The sequence below is a fragment of the Rhincodon typus genome, chromosome 7 (assembly GCF_021869965.1).
Source record: "Rhincodon typus isolate 14 chromosome 7, sRhiTyp1.1, whole genome shotgun sequence".
Taxonomy (NCBI): Eukaryota; Metazoa; Chordata; class Chondrichthyes; order Orectolobiformes; family Rhincodontidae; genus Rhincodon; species Rhincodon typus.
In genome coordinates, this window is record NC_063338.1 from 73,709,346 (window position 1) to 73,735,726 (window position 26,381).

The 26,381-nt window shown below is 40.4% G+C and overlaps 1 protein-coding gene across 1 annotated transcript in view; it reads left to right on the top strand.

Annotated features, from left to right (window-relative positions):
• Window positions 1-26,381, top strand: part of LOC109915955 (rho GTPase-activating protein 15) — a 580,076-nt gene that overhangs the window by 128,377 nt on the left and 425,318 nt on the right. The window contains exons 4-5 of the mRNA XM_048599243.1: window positions 3,441-3,509; window positions 5,298-5,368. Coding sequence (XP_048455200.1) covers window positions 3,441-3,509; window positions 5,298-5,368 — 140 coding nt within the window. The remainder of the gene's footprint in view (window positions 1-3,440; window positions 3,510-5,297; window positions 5,369-26,381) is intronic.

The following is a 26,381-nucleotide window of genomic DNA, read 5'->3' on the forward strand; positions in this document are numbered from 1 at the left end:
CACCTGAGGTGATGAGGTTGTGGATAGTTTGCGAGATGATGGTTTGGTGCTCAGGGGTGGGGTCATGATCAAGGGGGCGGTAGGAGGAGGTGTCGGAGAGTTGGCGTCTGGCCTCGGCGATGTAGAGGTCAGTGCGCCATACTACAACTGCGCCTCCCTTGTCCGCGGGTTTTATGGTGAGGTTGGGATTGGAGCGGAGGGAGCGGAGGGCTGCACGTTCTGCAGGGGAGAGGTTGGAGTGGGTGAGAGGGGTGGAGAGGTTGAGGCGACCAGCAACCTTAGTGACTTGAAATCTTACTCTTGTCTGTTTCCCATTCTGATGGTAAAATTATTTTAAATTACAATTACCCTTGGCCCATATCTCGCCAAACCTTTCCTCAACTTCCCACGCTCCAGTGGAAAAAAGTCCCAGCCTTTCCAGTCTATTTTTATATTTCAAACCCTCCAAACTGGCAACATCCTGATAAACCTTTTCTGAATCGTCTCTGGTTTAATAATATCCTTCCTGCACTGCTGCAATGACCTGAGCACATGATACTTTTAAATTGGTATAATTCAGCAAGTTCAAGATCCTGTTGGCCATATTTCCAATCAGTAATTGATTAAGTCTGATTGCACTATTAATTGTGTGCATTCAAGGGCAATATGATATTTAGATTTATGCTAATAAAGTTACCGGAAAATTTAAGTGCAACTTCATTTCGATAAAACTTAAGTGTACAGATCATTCCAGCTGCATCCTTATGATTGTGTCTCTTGCAAAATTCCAGCTGTAAATGTGAAGTAAGTGGAGGTATTCCACTGTGAGATTTTGGAGGAATATGGAAAGTATTTTTTTGACATGGAGGTCTGGAGAGCTTGAAGTCCTCTCAGGAGAAATCCTATTCTCACTAATGGGAGTTTAGATTGCAGTTCTCCTGGACTGTGGCTTTACATGTAAATGTAAAGGAGAACTCTCATTAGAAAGTCATTGCTACTGAAAGTTTTCAGACAACAGCTTCACACAACATCCACTTCAGCTAGGAGCGGTGCCTGAGGTGTCTGTGTTTTGCCAAGGAGGTGACAGAACTGTGCCATCTCCTGTAACCAGACCTAACCACATAGCAGGCCATGGACTGTACTAGCAGAGATCATGAAGAATTCTGTGGACGCTAGTTTTTACAATTACAGATCCCTTCCAGGTGGGAGTAGATCACATTTCCAATGTTACAGTGTACATTGCGTCAGGGAAGTGACAGAGTGCTAGGAAAGAGTAACTCATAGTCCCATCACTGGAGAAAAGCAGGAAGAATGAATACATGGCTTTGCCAGGGGAGGCAATGGCCTAGTGGTATTGTTGCTGGACTGTTAAACCCAGATAATCTTCTGGGGACTCAGGTTCAAGATGGTGGAATTTGAATTCAATAAATATCTGCAATTAATGATGACTGTGAATCCATTGTCAATTGTCAGGAAAAACCCATCTGGTTTACTAATGTCCTTTAGGGAAGGAAACTGCCATCCTAACCTGGTCTGGCCTACATGTGACTCCAGACCTACAGCAATGTGGTTGACTCTTAACTGCCCTCTGGGCAATTAGGGATGGGCAATAAATGCTGCCTAGCCAGAAATGCCCTTATTCTGTGAATGAATAAAGGAAAAAAAAGTAGGTTTAATAATGATTTAGTCCTATTAATTCTTACACCTAGCCCTGTGGCTGTTGTGATAAACCGTGTGCCACAAAGAGGAAATGATGTAATATATGATATGATTTAGACCTTCTCACAGCTTGTTCTAAGGAAGCTACTAATTCAGATATTTATTTAAGTTCTCTAACTGTGTAGTACTGTTATTAACCTCTCCTTTACCTTTGTTTGAGAAGTCCCTTGTGCATGATTCATGCCTGATATTAACTACTAAATAAGCACAAGGGGAAGAAAAGCACTGTAGGTTTCACATATTAATGGGAGAATAAGGGCTATCACTCAGTGAACATGCAGCTGCATGCACAGAACATCCTGTTAGAAAATGAGTGTTATCCTGGCAGCAGCTATGACACATTTACCTGAGCCAGCCTGTCATACTCAATATCATTAGGCCTAAATCAGAGGCAGGTACATCTTTGTCATAAGTATGCAATTGTTTAGGCCCTTCAGGATGAGGTTGCACTATCTGGCCAGTAGGCAAATGTGGAAAAGAAAAATGCAGAAGTGAGTACTGGTGTGTAAGAGAGGGCTCGAGGTAGGATGATGGACAAAATGGTTCATGATCACAGAATCTGCAGTTTGTACTTTATGTCAGATAGTAGGAAGAAGGTGAAGTGGAATTAGAGAAGGAGAATAACACAGGAACATGCCATCATTCTAAATGTTCCCAATGATGGTGGATGCAAGGGGCTCAGTGTCTGCCAGCCTTATTATGTGAAGCACTATCTACTCTGTCAGAAATGTGGATGTGCCTGTTCCCTGCTGGTTCTGTGTTGCAGACTGCACTATCTTCTCATGCAAGAGACAGAGTAGCATATTAGTGTGCTGTAACATATTTGGGTAACATGCTGCTATAGCTAAATAGCTAGAGTGGAATCTAGGAGAGGCTCATGAGATGCTGACAGCACTGGTAAATGTGTGTTGTGGGGGGAGGTGATATTGAGCATGATTATTGAAAGGTGAATGATGGAAGACAGTGCATCCAACAGGATGAGACTCTGGTAGATGAGGAATAGATAGTATGTGAAGCTCCATTCACTGGCCTTAACGTTACACATGAGATCTTTGAACTTTTACTTGGCATACCAGCCAGATCCTCAAGGTCAAACTCCAAGAATTGACTTCTAGTCAAAATTCCTTGTTTTCCTTGAATACAGCACGTTCTGAGATCCACCAAAGCCCTGTGGAAATTTAACATCTCTCTCCCCTTCCACCTACACCATTAATGCATCCAGTGTTACATTGCTGCTGACGGGAGTCCTTTTGTCTAGCTTGATGCCGCATTATCAGTATTCTACCTTCAATCAAAGACTTTCTGGGTCAATGTATTGTGGAGCTGGAGGAACACAGCAGGTCAGGCAGCATCAGAGGAGCAGGAAAGTTGATGTTTTGGGTTGAGAACCTTCATCAGGACTCTTCCAAAGAATTCCTGAGACCAGTTCTGTGGAAACAGAGTGCATCCCGTCTTTAATAGGGACAAGTTATCTGTTAGCATGGCAGGGAATGTTGGGCTGGTTATGCAAGCACCTGAGTCCCTTTGAATTTCTTGAGAAGCCAGTCAGCATTGGGCAGCACACTAGTCATGTTACTGATTGGACAGCAGAGCTTGGGTGCACTCTGTCCCACAAGAAACTGGCACAAGGTATTTCTGTACCAAAAAGCAGATTTTGTCAAATATTTCACCCACTAACTTTAAAATATATGCTGAGAACAAGTATTTAAGTTTTAAAATGCCCTTATGGTTTTGTCTTCCAGGTGTCTCGTCATAGACGAAACCACTCTCAGCACAATCTTACTGAGATTACTGGACTGGTGGATCAGTCTGTAAGTATTCTGTAATGGAATAACTAGCTTACATGCATTCTAGTTGTGTGTCTTTCCTATCATACATCAAGGCTTATATTTTTAAAGAAAAAGATTGAAAGAGTATAATTTGTGCTGACGTGTGGTCTGCTCGATAAAGATATATTTCCAGGCTACTGTTCATGTCTGTACAAAGGAAAGTACAACAAACACTAATCATGTTGTCGAGATTGTTCCAACATCAATTTTTTCTACCTGGAACTGAGTTGTAGTTGACCTCAATACCCCACCAGCACATTGCGAGTGACAAGATCCCATGTACTTTGAATACAATAGGAAATGTTTTTTCAAAGATAAGCTTATTTGCGTTCTTGGAGGTTTTTGTTATGACATGTAGATTCCATAAAGGATACATGCTGTAGCATAAAACATTGATACGTCGACATGGTGACCTATAAACAGGAGTTAACCCTAGATGACTAGACTGGGCTTTGTCCTTTCGTGTCCCCAATTAATGGATCTTCCTCCCTCTAACTGACATCCCCTACCCTGTCTTGCTGCAGCTATCTCATTGTTTCCATTTGTTAAACTGTATTATTCTACCTAAAAGCAGCGATCAACGTCAAAATGCCAAACAAGCTTTGGATTGCCAATATTACGTTTATGTTTCCTGTGGTTACAGACACTTGCAGGATACTTCTGATTCCATCTTAGTTCTGCCTGATGTGATTCACATAATTCAATGTAGCTCTATTGCCTTACAATAGAGTATTCCTTAAACCAATTTCTAAAGTGTATGCTGCTTGAGAGTAAAATCCTATGTGAAAACATTATGTTGCTGTGCTGAGTAAAAGCAGCTTCAGTTGCAAGTTTACTTTCTAATTATAGAGTTTAACATAGTAAGAGAACGAACATTCATTCACTTTGCACCTTTCAAAATCTTAGGCTGTGTCAAATTACTTCACATGCATCAAATCAGATTTGGAGTTCAGTCGCAGTTGTAATGTTTTAAATGTGGCAACCAAGTTCATGCAAACAACAATATCACAATAAACTTTACAATCTATTTTAATGATGTTGGTTGAGGGATAAATATTAACCAGGACGCGGGGAGAACATTGTGATGAAAGTAAAATGTTGTGGATGCTGGAAATCTGAAATAAAAATAAATAGTGCTGAAGAAACTCAAATGGTCTTGTCGTATCTGTGGAAAGAGAAACATTCAGAATGACTTCAGAATAGTCCCCGAAAGGGTAGGGGGTTTTAGATGTGACAGGCAGCATGTCGGTGCAGGCTTTTAGGACCAAAGGGTCTGTTCCTATGCTGTACTTTTCTTTGTTCTTTGTTCTTTGTCCAGAAAATGAGTCATTTTGGACTCAAAGTGTTAACTCTGTTTCTCTTTCCAGAGGTGTTCCTTGACCTGCTGGGTTTTTCCAGCACTTTCTATTTTCATTAGGGGACAGTTTTCTGCTGCTTATGTCTAACCAAGTGGGTGACAGATCCTTGGCTTAATGTCTCATCTGAAAGGCAATGACTCCAACACTGTCAACAGCACTCCTTCAGCATATTACCAGAACAAGTGATATTTTAAAATTGTTATTCAGATGTACTGAGAAACAAACATTCTTGCTTGCATCATATATTGTATTGCCCACATAAAATTCGCAAATGCAAAAGAATTGTCATGATTTGATATCCCATACCAAATTAATTGCCTTTCAGATAATCATTCGGAGCTTTTATTCTATTCAATCGTGTACACTGCTTATTAGGTTTGTTTTCATTTGTATTCTATCCTGTTGATTTCAGTGTTTACAACCAATGGAGAAAAATGGATTCCTCAATAAGGCAAAGATTACAGAGGGAGGCAAAAAACTGAGGTATGTTTGAAATGCTTCAGTGTTTCTGTTCTGCAGTAGCTGGAATCTAAAACTGGATGCGTCAAGGCATTGCCTAATTTTATGTTGAATGACTTGTTCTGTTTTGTATCAATATTCGTTGAGGATATCACAAATGTAATTAGATGTATGAATTTCAATCCAAAGAGACCTCTGATGAATTGTACTATTCTGTTTGTTAAGTTCTCTGGTGTAATGCAGTACATGTTTTATAGCTGTCTGGTACATGTAGTGACAATATTTCAGTGGAATAATTATGCCTTTGATGGATACATAGGTGAATACTTTACCATAAAACAGCTTTAATCTAAAAATTGGACATTTTCGCACATTTTTTATGAACTTGTCATTCAACCCAACTGTAACTAAAGATGTTCATTACGTTATTAGATTGGTCCTAAAACAAACATCAAACATTTTGAATAGAGTGATTTGTCTCCCATGAACAAAATAGGCGTGCATCTGTTCCCCTGGTTTCCAGGTGGATGTGGTTCAGGAAGTGACTTCAGAAAGGTGATCTTATATTAGGCCAGGAAAAATGTCATTTCTGAGGATTGCAGTTTCCTGAAATTGCATTTCTCACCAATAAGGACTTTGCTAACAAAGCAAGTGGACCAACATTGCTTTTCAACCGATTCTCATTCAGAGTTTTCTGTGGCATCAACACTTCGTCACCTGCCCATGCGATTTATTGAGTTCCGATGCCCAATTTTTGGACAGCCTCCGATATTAAAGTACTCAACAATCCTGAAAACAAAATAAAAACTGAAAGAACTGAGGATGCTGTGAATCAGAAACAAAAACAAAGTTGCTAGAAAAGCTCAGCAGGTCTGGCAGGATCTGTGAAGAATAAAACAGAGTTAACGTTTCGGGTCCGGTGACCCTTCCTCAGACCCGAAGCTTTAACTCTGCTTTTTCTTCACAGATGCTGTCAGACCTGCTGAGCTTTTCCAGCAACTTTGTTTTCAATCCTGAAAGCAAATCTTAGGGAGGCCCCACCACTTTAGATCACTTAACATCTGTTCATTTATATTATCTCCCTGTTGAATGTTTCCCATTGCTAATAAATCTATCTGCATATTATAATACATTTTAAATTCAAAAGCAGTGAAATATCAAAGGTGTGTTGCAATCAATGTGTACCTAAGTGATGTGGAGCTATCTTCAGGCTTTCATAAGTTCGGGTTATGTTCATGAATATATAACTGCCCTAATAGACTTACATAAATTCACTTTTTAAAGTCAACACATGGAGATTCTGTGAGTTTAAATTCAGAAAAATAAATAACTAATATATTTTATGATTTCCTAGAGATTGTTATCTAGATTTTCATATATTGGAGCTCAACAAGTGAAAAGAATGCAATCTAGAAATGCCATTTTTTTTACTACACTTCCAAATTCTGATCTTACCAAAGTAATCTTGTGCAAACTATGAACACAAAGCAACAGTTATGATTATGGATGGAAAGCAGTTATCTCATTTTAAAGTCGCTCTTTCTATTTCTTTTCAAGGTAAGTATTTTTAAAAGTCTGCATATATTCTTGGTCAAATTCACTATTGAGCTGTTTGTCGTATGTAGAATTAACATAATTTGGAATTTATAATAATTTGGAACAGATGCATTGTACAAACTTGCAGGCATCCTATTTAAATTGAACTGTTATTAGAACTTTATTCATGAATACCATGATATCCACCCCTCGCCTTTATAGCATGTTCAAAACAAGCTTTTGCAATTGGGGTCAATTATTGAGTGAATCCTCTAGGTTTTTCTACAATAATGTGTTTGCTCTTGACTAAGCTTTACTTACATTAGGGTAACATTAATCTCCTCATTCTGCTATTTACAAAATTTCCCCTTAAATTAATGCACTATTCTTCAACTCAAGTTCGAAAAGTATTGGCGAAAGATGACAATAGGCTTATCAGTGCTATTGCTACCACTGAGTTTTAGTCACAAGTCACATTCTATGTTGCCAATTAAATTGTTGTTTCTTTCCAGATAACCTACCCTGTCCAAGAGCACTGATGCCAATTAAAAAACTGTAGTCAATCACTCAAGTGCCTGCTCTATTATGTCTGAGAGCTGCAAATGTAATATTTAAAATTCTATCATTCAATCATCTCTGTCCTTACACACACATAATAAAATTTTTAAAATGGGATGTCTGAGCTGACAAGAACAATTAATTTTCTTCTGTTCATACAAGCTATGTTCATTAATCAGCAACTTTCTGCCTTTTAGAATTTTAGACAGGGTGTTGATGTGAATAAGAATGACAGTAAAATCAGTGTAATTTCTAATTTAGAGGGTGGACTTAAATTGAGGAAGATGTTCAAAAGTGTTGCAAGCATATCTACTTTTCTTTCCTCCTCAAAGATATGGGGAAGAAATTCAGATTGGGAATCACAGGTCACTTTAGGGGAAGTGGAAATACACATATGAATCATTTAGTTCTGAATGATGCTTTGTCCCTCTTTATTGTCTTTAAAAATTCAGACTTCATGCAGCAGGAGATTCATTAATGTTGCCAAAAGTAACTTGGCAAAGCATCACTCAGAAATTGAACATGGCTATCTCAAGCAGGTTGAGAGTGGTTTGAAGTGCACAACAAGTGGTAGGATTGGAAGATTCAGGTCAAAAATAAGGCAGCCAAGATCAAGATTTCTATGAATACTGGAAAGATGACAGCTGTCTTCTCCCTTTACCACTTCAGTGAAAGGTTTGCTGTACAATTTAGTTTTACAATACGTGGGATCCTTTCCTAAAAATATATACTGATTAACTGTATCGTATTAATTAATGCTTACACATTTCCCTCATTTATTCCTACTTCATTTCCGGTCTTGCTTGGGATGAGGCAGATGCATTTGTTGCAAAGTTTTTGAAGAATTTAACTGCATACTTTGTACTTCTAAATGTAGAAATTTGTTCCTAGTTTCTTGAGCAGAATAGTCTTAACACAAACTACTACCAAGCTTAGCCATTGTCATGATCCCATATTCTTTGGAAATGGATATTATCCCAAATGTCCAGAGGCAGGAAGTTGTAACTCACATAATCAAGAAATTATAAATCATCCTGTCTAAGTCTAAAAACCACAACAACCGCTGATGCTGAAAATTCAAAACAAAAACAGAAATTGCTGGAAAAGATCAGCAGGCCTGGCAGCATCTGTGGAGACAAATCAGAAAATGAGAATTAACGTTTCGGGTCCAGTGACCCATCCTCAGAATTGTTTAAGTCTAGCTGTATGTAAAACTCCAGGGAGCAATGTTCATTTTGAACCAGACTGGTTCAGCTATCCTTTTTACACCGTGAAAATTAATCTTTCCATTGAAGTCAATGCGTAGGAAACTTGGTGACTTGACTAAGAAGCAGCCAGTCCATTACTGCAAGATTCTGTCACCTCTGAAAGTGAAAGTTGCCCACTTATATTTGCAAGGAAACTAAGGATCTGTAAAGTGCATGGACAAAGGAAATGCATTGAATGTTGCAAAACTGATTTGAAATATATTTAACGCTGTATATAAATTAACGTACATGGGGATAGATATTTGCCCTATATTTTGGGTGGTGATTCAACAAAATGGATATGCATATTTAGTTGGGGGAAAAGGGCAGTGATAGGGAGTGTACCTAAGCACCAAGCCAGTCATATTCCATTCCTTTTGCACCGAACAAATAATCTAGTTTCAGCACAGAGGAGAGGAATAAAGAGCAAATACTTGTGACACAGGATCTCTGTTACAGCTCCTCAGAATTTCTGAGGCTCTTTCTCTGGCAATTATTGCACCCATTGCAACTATAGAAAAGTCTGAAAATTTTCAAAAGCATCGCTTTCATTTTCTTGGTTTATTGATTTTTGCTGCTTATAAACTGTTTGCTGAATAAGGTCGTACTTTAAAGCAACTTGTCATATTTGTGATGCGGTCTTTCTGACTTAGTTCACTTACAGCTGGTCTTCTCCATTTGAACACACTTTCCACAGCAACATTCCTTTTCCTAATAGTTGGCTCCTGTAGCTGCCAGCAGTGCTGACCATGGGCATTCCATCTGGCCAGTTGATGGCAGTATTGGATTTGAAAAAGGAAAGGAAATTCCTGAAAAGGACAAGCAGGTCTGTTGGCATGGCAGACATCCAATATCCATCTGTGGGTGACCCAACGTTTAAGTCATAAACGTCAAGCCCATATACTTTGCCCTTTACTGTCTATGAAAGTTCAGAGAGGCAGTTGGCAAGTCATATGGCTCAATGTGGCCTAATACTCTCGCCATATCCAGTACAAAGGGTAGTGCTTTGTGTTGTGGTTAAAAGTCAGCACCAATTCATACTTTTATGCTCTTAGCTTGTTTTAAGCTACTATGTACCAGACTAGTCAGCTGCCTGCATCAACAAGTTCCCTGTTCCAGGAGAAACACATTTGTTATTTTCCCAATGGAAAGGAAGGAGCTAGTGGAGAGAACCTGGATTTCTGCCAAGTAACTAAGTTTCTAAATGTGCAGAGCGCTATTGATGGCAACTATCAAATCAGAAAATAACAGTCCTATATGAATTTAAAAGTATTCAGTTTGATTAATGGTGTCTGATAGAAACTGCACCCATTTTCTAACATCTTAAAGATGCCCCAGCACCAATCATAGTAATGTATTCATCAGTAAGGGCCCAATGATTGGAGGGAAGTGGAAGATTGGATGCCGAAGAGTCTTCCTGTCCTGGCTTTTGATACCCTGAACTGGAACCGAACAAATATACAGTGAGACCTCATGTCTTCACCCAAACTCGTAGAACGTATAGCTAGCATTTTGCTGCAATCCATCTGCCATCTAAACTATACAAGAAAATATCAAAGATTATGTGCCCATTGTATGCTGTGCTGCTTTGCCACTCACAGGAGGAAGTGGATGCACTTAAAAAACGGCTGTAGAATGGGTTTATGCCCGGGCATGCAGAAGCAGAGGTGTAAGTGCATTCTAAATTCCAAATTCATACAGCACTATACACGGGAAAATCATCAGATGGGTTATTTAAATCATGCTAATTACCTGATAGTGTGGAATCTAACAGACTGGACTACTAATCTACTAATGCAGCTCATTATATGAGTGATAGAATCATGGGACATTTCTTAATCTAACTGCGGAAATAAGAACTTAAGAATTAATGGATTTTAAAAGGTAGAAGATAGTTGGTAATGGTTATAAAGAGTAAATAGGTTTTTATTTGCCATTAGATACAAAAGCAAGGAAGTCATGTTGAATTTGAACAGAGCATTGGTTAGATCATAGTTGAAGCACTGTTTGCGATTCTTGGCACCCTGTTGGAGGAAAGATATTACAGCCATATGGAAACAGTACTCAGGAGTATTCGTGAAGAAAGGTTCCAGGAATAAGAGATTATAGAATCTGTAAGCATCAGTGAAGAGTTACAGATGAGTATTACTGAAGGTGTACATTCTTCGCATAGAACTTTTCAAAAGTAAAATCCATATATCTAAAATAAGTTGTGGTAGTACAAAAATAGCCTTCCATTTAAATAGCATCTCTCATGATTTCAGGCCATCCCAGAGTAGTATGGAGCCAATTAAAAATGTTTTTGAATTGTAGCCACTGTTGTAATATAGGAAACATGACAGCAAATTTGCACACATCAAGCTTGCACAAACAGCAAAGTGATAATGACAAGATAATCTGTTCTACTTTTCCTATTTTATCTTGTCGATTGAAAAATAAATATTGGCTAAGACACCGAGGAAAGCTGTCTTGCTCTTTTTTTGAAATAATGCTATGGAATCTTTTATGTCCACCCAAGAGCACACACATTAATGACTCATTCAAAAGCTGGCACTCCTGAAGGTGCTTCACTCAGTATTGTACCGGAGTGTTAGCTTTGATTCTTAGGCACTTGAACCTTGAGAGTCAGAGGCAAGAACTGAGCCAGGGTTAACACTCAAATTCCTTTATTTTCCAGAATGTAATGTAATATGGTATTTTGTTCTTTTAGGCTCACTCATGAACAAGAAATGTTGAAATAGGCAGTCAGGAGAGCCTGTGGTGCAATGCTTCTGCACTACTAATGAATCTTCCACATTTTGACAGTCGATGATGCTGTTCTCAACTCACTTTTAGCTGACAGGAGACTTTGAAGTCAACAATTTTCCAGTTTCAGACGTTAATTTTAATAACATTTTCCCTCACTGCATTTATTATTCTCACAACTGTAAGAAGAAAGCAGTTTGGATATATTTCATACATTCTCTTTTTTTAGATGTTTACCAAATGAGATTATCATGGCTCCAACTGCATTATCTTAATTTTGACTGCCCCTGCCCACCATATCAAGTCAAAATTTCTCTGGAAAATGAAAGACAAGGAAATGTGCTTTTCATTACTTTCCCAATATCTTAAAGTTGTAAGAAATGCAAGGAAAGAATTTAGTTTAACAGATTTAAGATATTTCCAGCTTCTGATGAAATTCTATGTCACAATGTTATTGCAGAATAAATAATTGATATTGTTCCTGTCATTAGGAGGGAGGATGGCACTTTCTCCCGCTGCTTCCTAGGACTGGCATCTGTTATGTGATGGCAGCGAGGATAGCATTATTCAGTGTTAGAATTCCTGTTCCAGCTGATGTTCGGATCAGAGGGATTGTTAATAGCTTGGTGTCTTTTGAAGTGGTCTTCAGTGATCTTACTATAAGATTAGAAATCACAAAAATGCATTATAAAAAAAAGGAAGAAATGACTACCTCAGTTGGGTGCACATGAATAGCAGTGCATGTGTTTGCATGTGTAAAATGATCATGTAAAATGATGCTTACTGGAACACCTTGTTCCTATCAGAATTTCTTTTCAATCATTATTTTGGCTGTTTCATTACATGCCCATTAATGTTTACTGTGTTTCATGCAGAGATGAGATTCTTTAATTCCTCTCCAAATCCTGACTTGGAACTACATCGCTGTTCCTTCATTGTTGCTAGGTCAAAATCCCGGAATTCCCTTTCTAAAAGCACCGAGGGTGTTCCTACACCCCAGGGACTGCAGCATTTCAAAAAGGCAGTTCATCACTACATTCCTCAGGGTAATTAGAGATGGGCTGACCAGCAACACCCACATTCCCTTGAATAAATCAAAAATTGTATGTTGGACGATATATTGTTTTCTATTTTATCCCAGTTGGTTTTATGATTAAGCTTGCATTCACTGAAACTTTTAAACACAGCAATAGCATTGACTCTTTTAGGTTTATCACGCATTGTTATGTCTTTTCCAACCACCTCACTGATACTTGTGCATCAAATTGATTTTGTTTTATTTATTCATGCGATATGACAGTTGCTAGCAAGGTCAGCCAGTGCTGCCCATCCATAATTACCCTTGAGAAGATGTTTGTGAGCCAACTTTTTGAAGTTCTTTGAGTCCATGTGGTTGGGTTACACTCACAGTGCTGTTAGAGAAGGAGTTCCAAGAATTTTACCCAGCGACAGTCAAGAAACCATGATAATTTCCAAGTCAGAATGGTGTGTAATTTGGACAGGAGCTTGAAGATTGTGGTGGTCCCATTTGCCTGTATGAGTTCACCCCTGTCTCAGCTCATCTACCACTGAAACCCACATTCATTCATTTGTTACCTCTAGACTCGGCTATTCCAATGCATGACTGATGAATATTACAACAATGAGTCAAAACCTTAAAGTCTTGTGGACATTTTTACCACTTAATTCCAAAGTGTGTTTTTAAAAGATGAATGCTACGGACACAAAATAACTATAGGTGTAAGTTCAACGACAGTCAATAATTCTGTATGGGACTAATGGGATGTCATACCTAAGGGTGTCAGAAGAAACTTTGAACAGACTGGACTGAGCTCTTGTGACTCAAAAAGTAATGAGGGGCTGATAATCCCCTGCCCAACAACAAGCCACCTTTGTGGATAATATCCTAAACTGTGAGCATGTTTTATGTTTTCCCTTTGAAGAATACACAAGGACAAGGGTTAAAAAGACAGTTTCAACTCTACTGGGGTTGGGCTAATGGGACTTGAATGCCCTTGTGTGCACCTGCCTGGGTTCAAATATTAGAGAGCTATGAAGATCACAGTTGAAGAACAATCCCCTAGTTATCCACGTATCACAAATAAAGACCTTATCCTACCCTGAATGCTGCAAGCCAGTTAAAAAATCAGCATGAAGGAATGGTAATCAATGGACAAAATCAAGAATCTCAAAAGAAAACAACTAGTCAACTAGCAATGGGTACTAAAGGCACTAAATTGGAGGAAGGCAGCTGACATCAATATTAGGCAGAAGCTAGGAAGTGTTAATTGGGAGGAGCTGTTATTGGGCAAGTCCACATTTGACATGTGGGAATTGTTTAAAGACCTCCTGATGAGAGTTCAGGACTAGCACGTTTGAGGAAGGAGGAAGGAGGAAGGAGGAAGGCAGAAGGCGGAAGGCGGAAGGAGGAAGGAGGGCGGAGGGCGGACAGCGGACAGCGAGATAAAGGATTTTTGGACAATGAAGGAAGCTATGAATTTAGTCGAAAGGTAAAAAAGAAGCATATGTAAAGTTTAGAAAGCTAATATCAGACAGGTAGAGAATACACTGTTACAATTCTGACTTGTACTTTTCAGATGGCAGACAGGCTTTGAGAATTCTGGAGGTGAGATACTGGCCATAGAATTCCTAAATTCTGATCTGCTCAACAGTCATTTATTTAGCCTGTGTAGTCAATTTATGGTCAATGGTGAACCATAGGATGTTGATGAAGAGAGATTTAATCAATATTAATATCATTGAATGCCAAGGACAGATGATTAGGTTCACTCTTGTTAGAGGTAGTCACTGCCTTGTGTGAATATTAATTGCCTCTGACTAGCCCAAACTTCAATTTTGTGCAGGCCCTGTTGCTTCCAGGCACAGACTGCTTTGTTCTCTGAGAGTTTGCAAATGGTACCGAATGCTGGGAAATCCTCAGTGGATATCCTCACTCCTGATCTTAAATTGGAAGAAAAGTCTTTGCTGGAACACCTGTAGGTAATTTGTCCTCAGATTGTGCCTTGAGAAAAGTAGGCTTTTGTGGCCAAGTGGTAGTGTTCCTACTTCAGGGCCAGAGGCCCAGTTTCAAGGCCACCTGCTCCAGAGGTACATCATAACATCTCTGAACAGGTTGGTTAGAAAATATCTGCCCTGAGAAATGAGGGCTCTTGGCATATTAGTAATGTCCCTGCCTCTGAGACAGGAGGCCCAGGTTCAAGGTCTAGCACTTCAGAAGTGTATAATAGCTTTTCTGAACAGGTTCATCAGAAAATGTCTGCCGTAAGAGGCCATCACAACTTTAGAGCAGGTTGAATACCAATATGTATGATGCCCTGAAGAAGGGCTTTTCTGGCATAGTGGTAATGTTTCTACCTCTGGGCTAGAAGGCCTGGGTTCAAGTCCCACCTTGTCCAGACATATGCCCTCACATGGCTAAAATGGTTGATTTTAAATAGTTCTCCTGAGGAAACTTCTCCAGCATTGTCCTCAGGATTAGATGATTCCTTCCAAAAACCAGAGCCATCTTCTTTTATGTTTAGTATTAAACTAAACAGCTTCCCCTTTGTTCGCATTGACTTCAATTTTATCCTAACGTCACAGTCGGTCAAAATTTGCATCAATGTCGAGTGTACTCAATCCCAACTCACCTCTGGAATTCAGCTCTTTAGTCCCCATTTGGAACAAAGTGCTAATGAAGGCCGTAACCAAGTAACACTGGAAGTACCCAAACTGAGTTTTAGTGAGCAGGCTGTTGGTGTGTAAAGAAGTGTTTGATCTTGGCTGCACGCGTTCATGATGTGTTCCATGAAAAACAGCCAATGCAAAGAAATGACATTCTTATAATATTTTTGCACATCAAAAAGCAAGACGTTTTCATTTAAAAAAAAAAGAAATAAATTGAAACTTAGGCCCCAGGTGATGAGGAAACATTCTTTGGAAATGTTAACCTAATGATACAATGCCCAGATGTCTGAACTAACATTCTCAATGAGATAATTCAGATCCTTGAGGAGACAGCAGAGACCGTTTGGCAGCACTCCAAGTATCCACAGGGTCTTTGCTAAAAATTTGGTCAGTGATAAGAGAATACTTAAATAGTCCAGTATCTCTCTCTCTCCAGCTCTGTCTCAGGGTAGGAAGAGCAACGCTTGGCTAAAGAGAGTGCAACATGTCTGTTGACATTAAGTGTTGGACTCAATCCAGAATTTAAACCTGCACTACATTGTCCAAAACTAACCTTAGATGTATTCCAGTCTTTAAAGTTTACAGAGCGTGATGTAATGATACAATTTAAGTAATACTTCCAAAATCAAAATGCTGAAATTTGTGAAGAAAAAGTGCATTCCTCTGTGCAGAAGTGCTTGTGGGAAGGTTATAGCCAACAACTTGGGCTTGGAGAACAAGTATCAAGGGAATCTTGGTATTATTCTTTCACAGTCCAGAGGATGCAACCTCTGGAGTTGCCTGCTAAGGAAATTAACCAGATTTATAAGAAAGGCCATAAGGATGTTCACTTTATTCTGAGGAACATCTATTATTATGGTTGATAAGGGCTTACTATACATAAATAGTAAATGTCACAGTGCATTGTGCTGAAAGAGCATTTGGGTTTTAATGAATTACAGTCATTTTTTGAATGATGATTGGAGGAAATTGATAAGAATCTTATATAATTGATTGAATTTTCAGAGGAGTGGAATCTTATGCTAATTGGCATTCCAAATTTTTTTATGAAAAGTGAAAGCCCTGCATTTTGGGCAGGAAATTTGATCAGGGCTCCTTCAGAAATGGGAACCCATGCTTTAAATCTGACAGATCCTACACAGTAGAACAGTTGGGAAAAGGTACCCATGCCCTCTTTTTCACAGCAGTCAGTTGCCATATTCTGTAGTTTAAAGGTCTAGTGTTATAGACAACTACCTGTAATCAAGTAGGTGAGAGATCAGGGTGCTGGGTTGGTAAGGTGCCAGGAGATAGTGACAAAAACAATAGGATTTCAAGAAGGTGGGAGGGTGGGTAGAATTCCAGGTAGGTAGGGTGTCACATACAAGGTGATGTTTAGAGTAGATTAGGCTGGATGACAGATACAGGGTCTGGGGATGGTGGGTGATGTCAGGTCCCATGGAAAATGGGAGAGGGTTCAGATCTGGCAGTGGGGCAGCAGCAGGGAAAGGTGTTGGCTTCAGAGTTGGGGATGTGGGGCTTGGATTTGCTACAGCGGAGGCGAGGGCTGTCGGAAGTGATGAATGAAGGGGTTTGGTCTAGTAGCAAGATGGGGAGGTCAGCTTCAGTTGTGGGGAATGGGCATCAGATCCAGAGTGGGGGCAAGGTGGGTCAAGTCCAGCAGCAGGGAAGGAGGTTTTGCATCCTGGGGCAGGAAGGGTGTTAGCTCCCAGAGAGGGTATGTGAAAGCATGAGGAGTACCAGGAACATAAAAAAAGGGTTTTTGGATCTGATGGCAAGGTCAGGTCCTGATACAGAGAAAGGGGGATCAGCATCAGGAGCTGTGGAAGATATCAGGTTCAGAGTTGGGTGAAGGAAGGGACTTGATAGTCTAATTTTTTGGGACAACTATTTAATTATGGAGTCATGAGTCATATACCATGGAAACAGACCCTTTGGTCCAACCAATCCACACCAACCTTAATCCCCAAACTCAACTAGCCCTACCTGCCTGTGCTTGGCCCATATCTCTCAAAACATTTCTTATTCATGTACTTATCCAAATGTTATAACTGTACCCACATCCACCACTTCCTCTGGAAGTTCATTCCACACATGACCCACACTCTGTGTTTAAAAAAATGCCCCCTATGTCGTCTTAAAATCTTTCTCCTCTCACCTTAAAAATAGTCTTGAAATCCCACCGTGGGGAAAAGACACCTGCCATTCACTTAATTGATATCCCTTAGTTATCTATACTGAACTATAGTAAAACACTCCAAATACCACAATTTAAATGGATACTTGTCAGAAAGTCCAAAGTGTTTGGGAATTGCTGGCAGAATCTTTATTTGCTGCATAATTCCTTTGGGGAAAATGTTTGAATGAATTGATGGGTTTTATTAATTCTTAGTTTGATTCTTCACTGTCTTACATTTTCCTGCCTATGATTTCATTTTTCCTTTTTCATGCCAAACCAGTCAGTCATGTCTGGGTAGAAAACAATATATGTTGGTTCAGAAATTGCTAGAATGGCATACCTTGTGGTGAGCAATAAGAATTGGACTTTTCATTTTTCCCATTCAGGCTGAGTGTTGAAACAGCTTTATATCTTGATGGCCTTCCAAAGCTAACAGAAGTGTGAATGCCAAGATTGGCACAAAGATGTAGCCAAGATGCATAAGACATTTTCAAAATAAACCTCTATCTGCAAGAATAGAAATTGTGGGAAAACACAGTAGTTCTGGCAGTATCTATGGGAAGAAAGAGGGGAGGTGGAGGAGAGGGGGGAAGAAGAGGGGTGGGGGGGAGAAGGGAGTGGAGAGGGGAGAAGAGGGAAAGGGAGTTCAGAATTAACGTTTCAATTCCAGTGACACTTCATCAGAACTGTTAGCAGCTTGGAAAATGTATTGTTTATGCTGAAAATGAGGCTGGGGAGGTAGGGCTGGAAGGGGAGAAGTGAGCAGATTGGTGAAGATGGAGCCCAGAATAGAGTGAAAGAGAGAGAGAGAGAGACAGAGATATGAAAGGAACAAAAACAAAGTTGCTGGAAAAGCTCAGCAGGTCTGGCTGCATCTGTTAAGGAAAAAACAGAGTTAACGTTTCAGGTCCGGTGACCCTTCCTCAGACCATGGATGAGCTGCACTGAAAGTAATCCATATAATGCAATAATGGGCCAAGAGATGGGTGAGAATGAGTAACTGTGCTAAACACAGTGTCATAACATGACTATGTGTGGGGCTGGATAATAAACATGGAAGGATGGAAGTTGGGTTCTAAAGTTATTGAACTCGACGTTGAATCCTCGAGGCTGCAGGGTGCCCAAGCAGAAAATGGATGTTGTTCTTCAAGCTTGCGCTGAGGCTCGCTGGAGCCCTGCAGCAGGCCTGCAACAGGCCTGCAACAGAAATGTTGGCATGGGAACACAGTGGTGTATTGAAGTGACAAGCAACTGAAAGCTTGGATCAGTTTTGCAGACAGGACATAGGTTCTGCAAAACAGTCACTCAGCCTGTGTTTTGTCTTCCCAATGTAGAGGAGACAACAATGTGAACAGTGAATGCAGCAGACTGGATTGAATGAAGTAGAGGTAAATCACTGCTTCACCAGGAAGTTATACCTGGGGCCTTGGATGGTGAGGAGGGAGCAGATAAAAAAGCATCAACCTTCTGTGATTGCATGGGAATGTGCCATGGGAATGTGGGGAAGTGTTCGGAATGGAGGAGGAGTGGACCAGAGTGTCCTGCAGGGAACAGTCCCTGCGGAATGCTGACAAGGAAGAGGAGGGGAATATTTGTCCAGTTGTGACACCCCTTTGGAGGTGACGGAAATGGCGGCTTACAATCCTTTGGATGCAGAGACTGGTGGGTGGTAAGTGAGGACTGGGTGACACTATCGCTGTTGTGGGAGGAAGGGAAAGAATGAGGAAGGCAGAAGTGCAGGAGATGGGTCGAACATGACTAAGGGCCTGTCAATCATAATAGTGGGGAATCCTCAGTTTAAAAAAAAAGTGACATTTCTGAGGCCCCCTGTGGAAGGTGGTCTCATCAGAACAGGTACAATGGAGACAGAGAAATTTGGAGAATTGGAAGGAAGCGGGGTGTGATGATGTATCGTCAAGGTAACTGTGGGAGAAAGTTATTCTGTCATGGATATTGGTGGCCACCCTATTCCCAGAAATAGAAATAGATTTTGAGAAAAGGACGGGAGGGGTCAAAGATGGACCAGGTGAAGGTGAGGGCAGGGTGAAAATGGGAAATGAAATTGATAAATTTTTCAAAGTCAGAACAAGAGGGAAGCAGAACCGATGACAACATCAATGTACTAGAGAAAGCATTGTGAGAGGGACCTGAGTAGGACTAGGCATGACTGGGGCCCATACGGCTACCCATGGGCACACCTTTGACCTGAAGAAAGTGAGAATAGTTAAAGAATTTGTTATCTGTGAGACTGGGGCTCTGCATTTTCATTTTTCCATATCTGGACATTCATGTTTGTCAGACTTATAAATTATGTCAATTACAAGATCCTTATGACATGAATTATTTGCCTTGAGTCACTACAGGAAGATTAATTCATATTAACAACATAAATCTAATACATTTGTTTTACTCCACAATGGAGAGACTTGTGACGAGGTTGTAATATTCACCAGGTTTTGAGTCAAAAGGTGGAAAATACAAATGATCAAGCAATTTACTGGATACCAGAGCCGATCTATCTCTTCTGTAACACAAACTGCTGGATTTATTTTACAAACAAGTATTGATGAATGCTATTAACTCTCCAGCAATCCTTGGGCCAGTACAGTGTGCTATGCTGATCATTGAACATTTTGCTGTACATCCCTTCAGGTTATTCAAATATGAAGACTATGGAACTGACTATAACAAGCAACAGTAGTGCAAAGTGAGTGTGACAGTGAAAGTCTGTTGATTTCAATGGAAAACACAATTGAGCATGAAGGAAAAATAGTGGCAAATAGTCTTCGGGTCTGTTTTGCACTACTGTCAATGGCAAATCTCATCCCCCATTTTAATTAATTTCCAGCAAATTTTATTTTTTAATTATCAAAAATTGGGATCTTGCATTATGTGTATTCCCTGCCAAAAATTTGTGGGATTGCCTAGAAATTAAGAGATTCTGCTTGACCGTTTTTCCCTATCCCTTTAAAAGATTGACTCTGTTTGAATTACTTACTAAGGAATGTAAATGCTCTATAATGGGCTGCTATGAAAGTTATGTTTCTGCTGATGATAATTACAAATCAGAAATACATAATGACGTTTGGTGGTATGTATTAATAATCTGAAATAACCATCAGCAAAAAGCTGGTGACATCCATTTTAAACAAACTGTATCTGCAACTTTTATTTTCTTTGTTTTATCAGGCTATTTGTGCTGAGTTATTTTTTTATATTTACCAATTGTTTTTCAATTACCATCAATCTCTAATACACTTTGGTACATATAAAGCAGATGAACAGTGTAACCCTTGATTCATGCCGAATACAAATTTGAGCCATACTGTAAATCTACAGGTTATTATCCCAAGTGAATAAAGAACAATTTGTTCCTTAGGAACTGTATAAAAGGTAAATGATCACATGATTGTTGCGACTAAACTGAACTGGAGAGACAAATTTCTCATCTGAGGTGAATTGGATTCATAATTTAGCAAATTGGCCTTAATAACATTGGAAAGTGTATGGACATTAATTATACCCAATTAAAGTAAAGCAATATTTGTTAAAATATTGTTACACACAAACTTTCTCAGTTACTTTGCTAGGAGAAAATAGGGAGTAGAATTAAGTTTTGGTAAATAAAATAGACCTTTCTCTGCAATGTTGTCGCCATTATATCTGCGTTTAAATTTGATGATCATCACAATCTATCACTTGTTGGGTGCCATGTTTTTATATCACTATTTCGTACGATATTTTTGTGCTGTTTGGCAAAGTGGGGATGTTGGTGAATACACTGCAGAAAACTTCATTAAGAAAGTCAGCACTGGTAGTATCAATCAAAATTTAAATTATGGAATGATAGAATGATACATTACAGAAGCAGGCAATTGGCCCATCGGTAGAGTTGCACTTGCCTCATCTTTTTTTTAATCTTTCAAGTATTCATCCAATTCCCATTCATTTGTGAATTTGTGTCCAATACCCCTTTAGGAAATGTGTTCCAAATCACAACAACTTTTTTTAAGTTTAGTAAAAGACTACTTCCTCATGTCACTTATCATTCTTTCATTAATCATCTTAATGTATTCTCTGGTGACTACCCTTTGTCATCAGAAACCGTTTGTTTTCATTTACCCTACCAAAAGCAAGCATGATATTTAACATGATTTCTCCTTCTCTGCTCTGAGGAGAACAATACCATTTTATTCCAGTCTCTAAGCAGAAGTCCCTTACAGCTGATACTATTCAAGTTAATGTCTTATGCATCTTCTTGGAGGATTTGACATTCATCCTGATAGACCAGAAGATGTAGGAGCACAAGTACACTATTCGGCACCTCACATCCCCTCCCTCATTCAACAAGAACATGGCTGATCTGAAAATCCTCCACTCTATTTTCTACCCTTTTCACCATAACCCCTGATCCCCTTGTGCATTAGAAACATGTCTACCTCAACCCTGAATACATTTAAAGATGCAGCCTCTATTGCAGTGAAGAATTCCACAGATTCAATATCTAAGAAATTTCTCCTCATCTCTGTCACACTTATTAATTGATATGGCCTATGGCAAGATTTGTGATAGAATCGGACAAGGAATATATGGCCCATATTGATGTTAGGAGTATTTTGCTTTTTCCTCTGTTTTTGACACGAAACAAGGTGAGTTTCTTACTAAATAAAAATCGAAAGAATTGCGGATGCTGTAAATCAGGAACAAAAACAGAAGTTGCTGGAAAAGCTCAGCTAGGTCTGGCAACATCTGTGGAGAGAAATCAGTTAATGTTTCGGGTCAAGTAAGCCAAAAGGGTTCTGAGGAAGGATCATTCGACCCAAGACGTTAACTCTGATTTTTCTCCATAGATGATGCCAAAACTGCTAAGCTTTTCTAGCAATTTCTGTTGTTGTGAGGGAGATTTTTGCTTGTTAAATGCCTTGTTAATGGCCCAAATTGCTTCAGTAAACTTCAGTAAATTAGCTCTTTGTTTTTTAGAACATAGTACAGTACAGCACAGTACAGGCCCTTCGGCCCACGATGTTGTGCTGAACTTTTACCCTAATCCTAAGGTCTATCTAACCTCCACCCCTACCTTATACTATCATCCATATGCTTATCTAATAGCCGCTTAAATGCCCCTAATGAGGCCGACTCCACTACCGTCTCCAGCAATGCATTCCACGCCCCTAAGTGAAGAACCTACCTCTGACATCTCCCCTATAACTACCTCTTTTCACTTTAAAACTATGCCCCCTCGTAATAGCTACCTCCACCCTAGGAAAAAGTCTCTGGCTGCCTACTCTATCTATACCTCTGATCATTTTGTACACCTCTATCAAGTCACCTCTCATCCTTCATCATTCGAAAGAGAAAAGCCCTAGCTCTCTCAACCCTTCCTTGTAAGACCTTCCCTCCATTCCAGACAACATCCTGGTAACTCTCCTCTGTACCTCTTCCAATGCCTCCACATCTTTCCTGTAATGAGGCAACCAGAACTGGACACAATACTCCAGATGTGGCCAAACCAGGCTTTTGTACAGCTGGAGCATAACTTCACGGCTCTTGAACTCAATCTGTCTATTAATGAAAGCTAACACACCATTAGCCTTCCTAACAACTCTATCCACCTGGGTGGCAGTCTTCAGGGAGCTGTGAACATGAACCCCAAGATCCCTCTGCTCCTCCACACTGCCAAGAATCCTTCCATTAACCCTGTATTCTGTTTTCAAGTTTGTCCTTCCAAAATGAATCACCTAACACTTTTCAGGGTTAAACTCCATCTGCCACTTCTCAGCCCAGCTCTGCATCCTATCAATGTCCCTTTGTAACCTAGAACAGCCCTCCGCACTGTCCACAACGCGACCCACCTTCATATCGTCCGTGAACTTGCTAATCCACCCTTCCACTCCTTCATCCAAATCATTTACAAAAATCACAAATAGAAGAGGACCCAGGACAGATCCTTGTGGTACACCACTCGTAACTGACCACCATTTTGAATATATTCCGTCCACTACCACCCTCTGTCTTCTAAGGGTCAGTCAATTCTGAATCCATTCTGCCACATTTCCCCCTATCCCATGCCTCCTTACCTTCTGCATGAGCCTACCATGGGGAACCTTATCAAATGCCTTACTTAAATCCATGTATATCACATCCACTGCTCTACCTTCATCCACGTGTTTGGTCACCTCTTCAAAGAATTCAATAAGGTTTGTGAGGCATGATCTACCCCTCACAAATCCATGCTGACTATCATGAATCAAACTGTGCCTTTCCAAGTGATCATAAATCCTATCTCTCAGAGCCCTTTCCAATAACTTGCCCACCACTGATGTAAGACTAACTGGCCTGTAATTTCCAGGGTTATCCCTATTCCCATTTTTGAACAAGGGAATGACGTTTGCCTCTCTCCAATCTTCTGGCACTATACCCGTGGCTGGTGAGGACGAAAAGATCATCGCCAAAGGCCCTGCGATCTCTTCCCTCACTTCCCATAGAATCCTTGGATAAATCCCGTCAGGCCCGGGGACTTATCTATCTTCAACTTCCTCAAAATTCCTAGCACATCTTCCTTACTAACATCGACCTCCTCCAGCCGACCAGCCTGTTTCACACTGTCCTCCTCTACAACTAGGTCCCTCTGAGTTGTGAATACCGAAGAAAAGTATTCATTAAGGACCTCTCCTATCTTTTGAGGCTCCATGCACAAATTCCCTTTACAATCCTTGATCGGCCCTACCGTTTCTCTGGTCATTCTCTTATTCTTTTTACACGTACGTGTAAAAAGCCTTGGAGTTTTCCTTGATCCTATCTGCCAAGGTTTTCTCATGCCCTGTTATAGCTCTCCTAAGCTTTTTCTTCAGCTCCTTCCTAGATAACTTGTATCCCTCTAAAGCCTTTTCCGTTCCTTGTTTCCTAAACCTTACATAAGCATTCTTTTTCCTCTTAACCAGACTTTTGACCTCTCTTGAGAACCAAGGCTCCCTCACTCGACCGCATCTTCCCTGCCTGCTAGAGACAAACATATCGAGCACACACAGTATGCATTCCTTAAACAATGTATGTTAGGTTTTATTGGTAGAGGGATTGAGTTTCGGAGCCATGAGGTCATGTTGCAGCTGTACAAAACTCTGGTGCGGCCGCACTTGGAGTATTGCGTACAGTTCTGGTCGCCGCATTATAGGAAGGATGTGGAAGCATTGGAAAGGGTGCAGAGGAGATTTACCAGGATGTTGCCTGGTATGGAGGGAAGGTCTTATGAGGAAAGGCTGAGGGTTTTGAGGCTGTTTTCGTTAGAGAGAAGAAGGTTAAGAGGTGACTTTATAGAGACATACAAGATGATCAGAGGATTAGATAGGGTGGACAGTGGGAGCCTTTTTCCTCGGATGGTGATGGCTAGCACGAGGGGACATAGCTTTAAATTGAGGGGTGATAGATATAGGACAGATGTCAGAGGTAGGTTCTTTACTCAGAGAGTAGTAAGGGCGTGGAATGCCCTGCCTGCAAAAATAGTAGACTCGCCCACTTTAAGGGCATTTAAATGGTCATTGGATAAACATATGGATGATAATGGAATAGTTTAGGTTAGATGGGCTTCAGATTGGTTTCACAGGTCGGCGCAACATCGAGGGCTGAAGGGCCTGTACTGCGATGTAATGTTCTATGTTCTATGTTCTATGTTCAATAGTTCTCTTCCCTGACAGAATCTGTTCCCAATTTATGTTACCCAGTTCTTGCCTAACAGAATTGTAACTACCCTCCCCCAATTATAAACCTTACCCTGCTGTATGTACCTATCCTTTTCCATGACTATTGTAAAAGTAACAGAGTTATGATCACTACCGCCAAAATGCTCTCCTACCAACAGGTCTAACACTCGGCCTGGTTCATTGCCAAGCACCAAATCCAAAGTGGCCTCTCCTCGTGTTGGTCTATCTACATACTGTGTCAGGAATCCTTCCTGAACACACTGGACAAAATCCGCTCCATCTAAACTATTACAACTAAAATGTTTCCAATCAATATTTGGAAAGTTGAAGTCACTCATGACTACAACCCTGTGACTTCTGCACCTTTCCAGTATCTGCCTCCCAATCCACTCCTCTACTTCTCTGCAACTATTAGGGGGTCTGTTTTTTTAAAAAAAACAAACAAACGAAAAAATACCCAACAGAGTGACTGCTCCTTTCTTGTTCTGGACCTCAACCCAAACTGACTCTGTAGACATATCATTCTCGAACTGCCTTTCAGTAGCTGCTATACTAGCCCTGACTATCAATGCCACTCCCCCGCTTCTTTTTCCGCTCTTCCTATTTCTCTTAAAGCATCTAAATCCCGGAACTTCCAACAACCATTCCTCTCCCTGAGTTACCCAAGTTTCAGTAATGGCCACAACATTGTAGTTCCAACTACCGACCCATGCTCTAAGTTCATCCTCCTTATTTCTGATACTTCTAGCATTGAAGTATACACACCTCAAACCATCTCTGTCCACAATTATGCTCCATTGACTGCATTTCTTTATAAACCACCTCACTCCCTGTTGTGTCTGTTGGAAGGCTGAATACCTCAACCTCTGAATTATAAATCCAGCTCCCCACTCCCTGCCAATCTAGTTTAAACCATCCCGTACAGCTCAAGCAAACCTCCCTCCCAGGATATTTGTACCCTTCCGGTTCAGGTGCAACCCGTCCTTCCTGTACAGGTCCCACCTTCCCCAGAATGTGCTCCAATTATCCACATAATGGATGCCCTCCCTCCTACACCAGCCCTTTAGCCATGTGTTTAGCTGCACTCACTCCCTGTTTCTTACCTCGTTATCACGTGGCACTGGTAGTAATCCAGAGATAACTACCCTGTTTGTCCTGGACTTCAGCTTCCAACCTAACTCCCTGTACTCATTTTTCACATTCTCAGTCCTTTTTCTACCTATGTCATTGGTACCGATGTGTACCATGACTGCTGGCTGCTCACCCTCCCCCTTAAGGATCTTGAAAACATGATCCGAGACATCATGGACCCTGGCACCCGGAAGGCAACATACCATCCACTCATTTCATTTGTGTCCACAGAACCGCCTCTCTGTGCCTCTTACTAT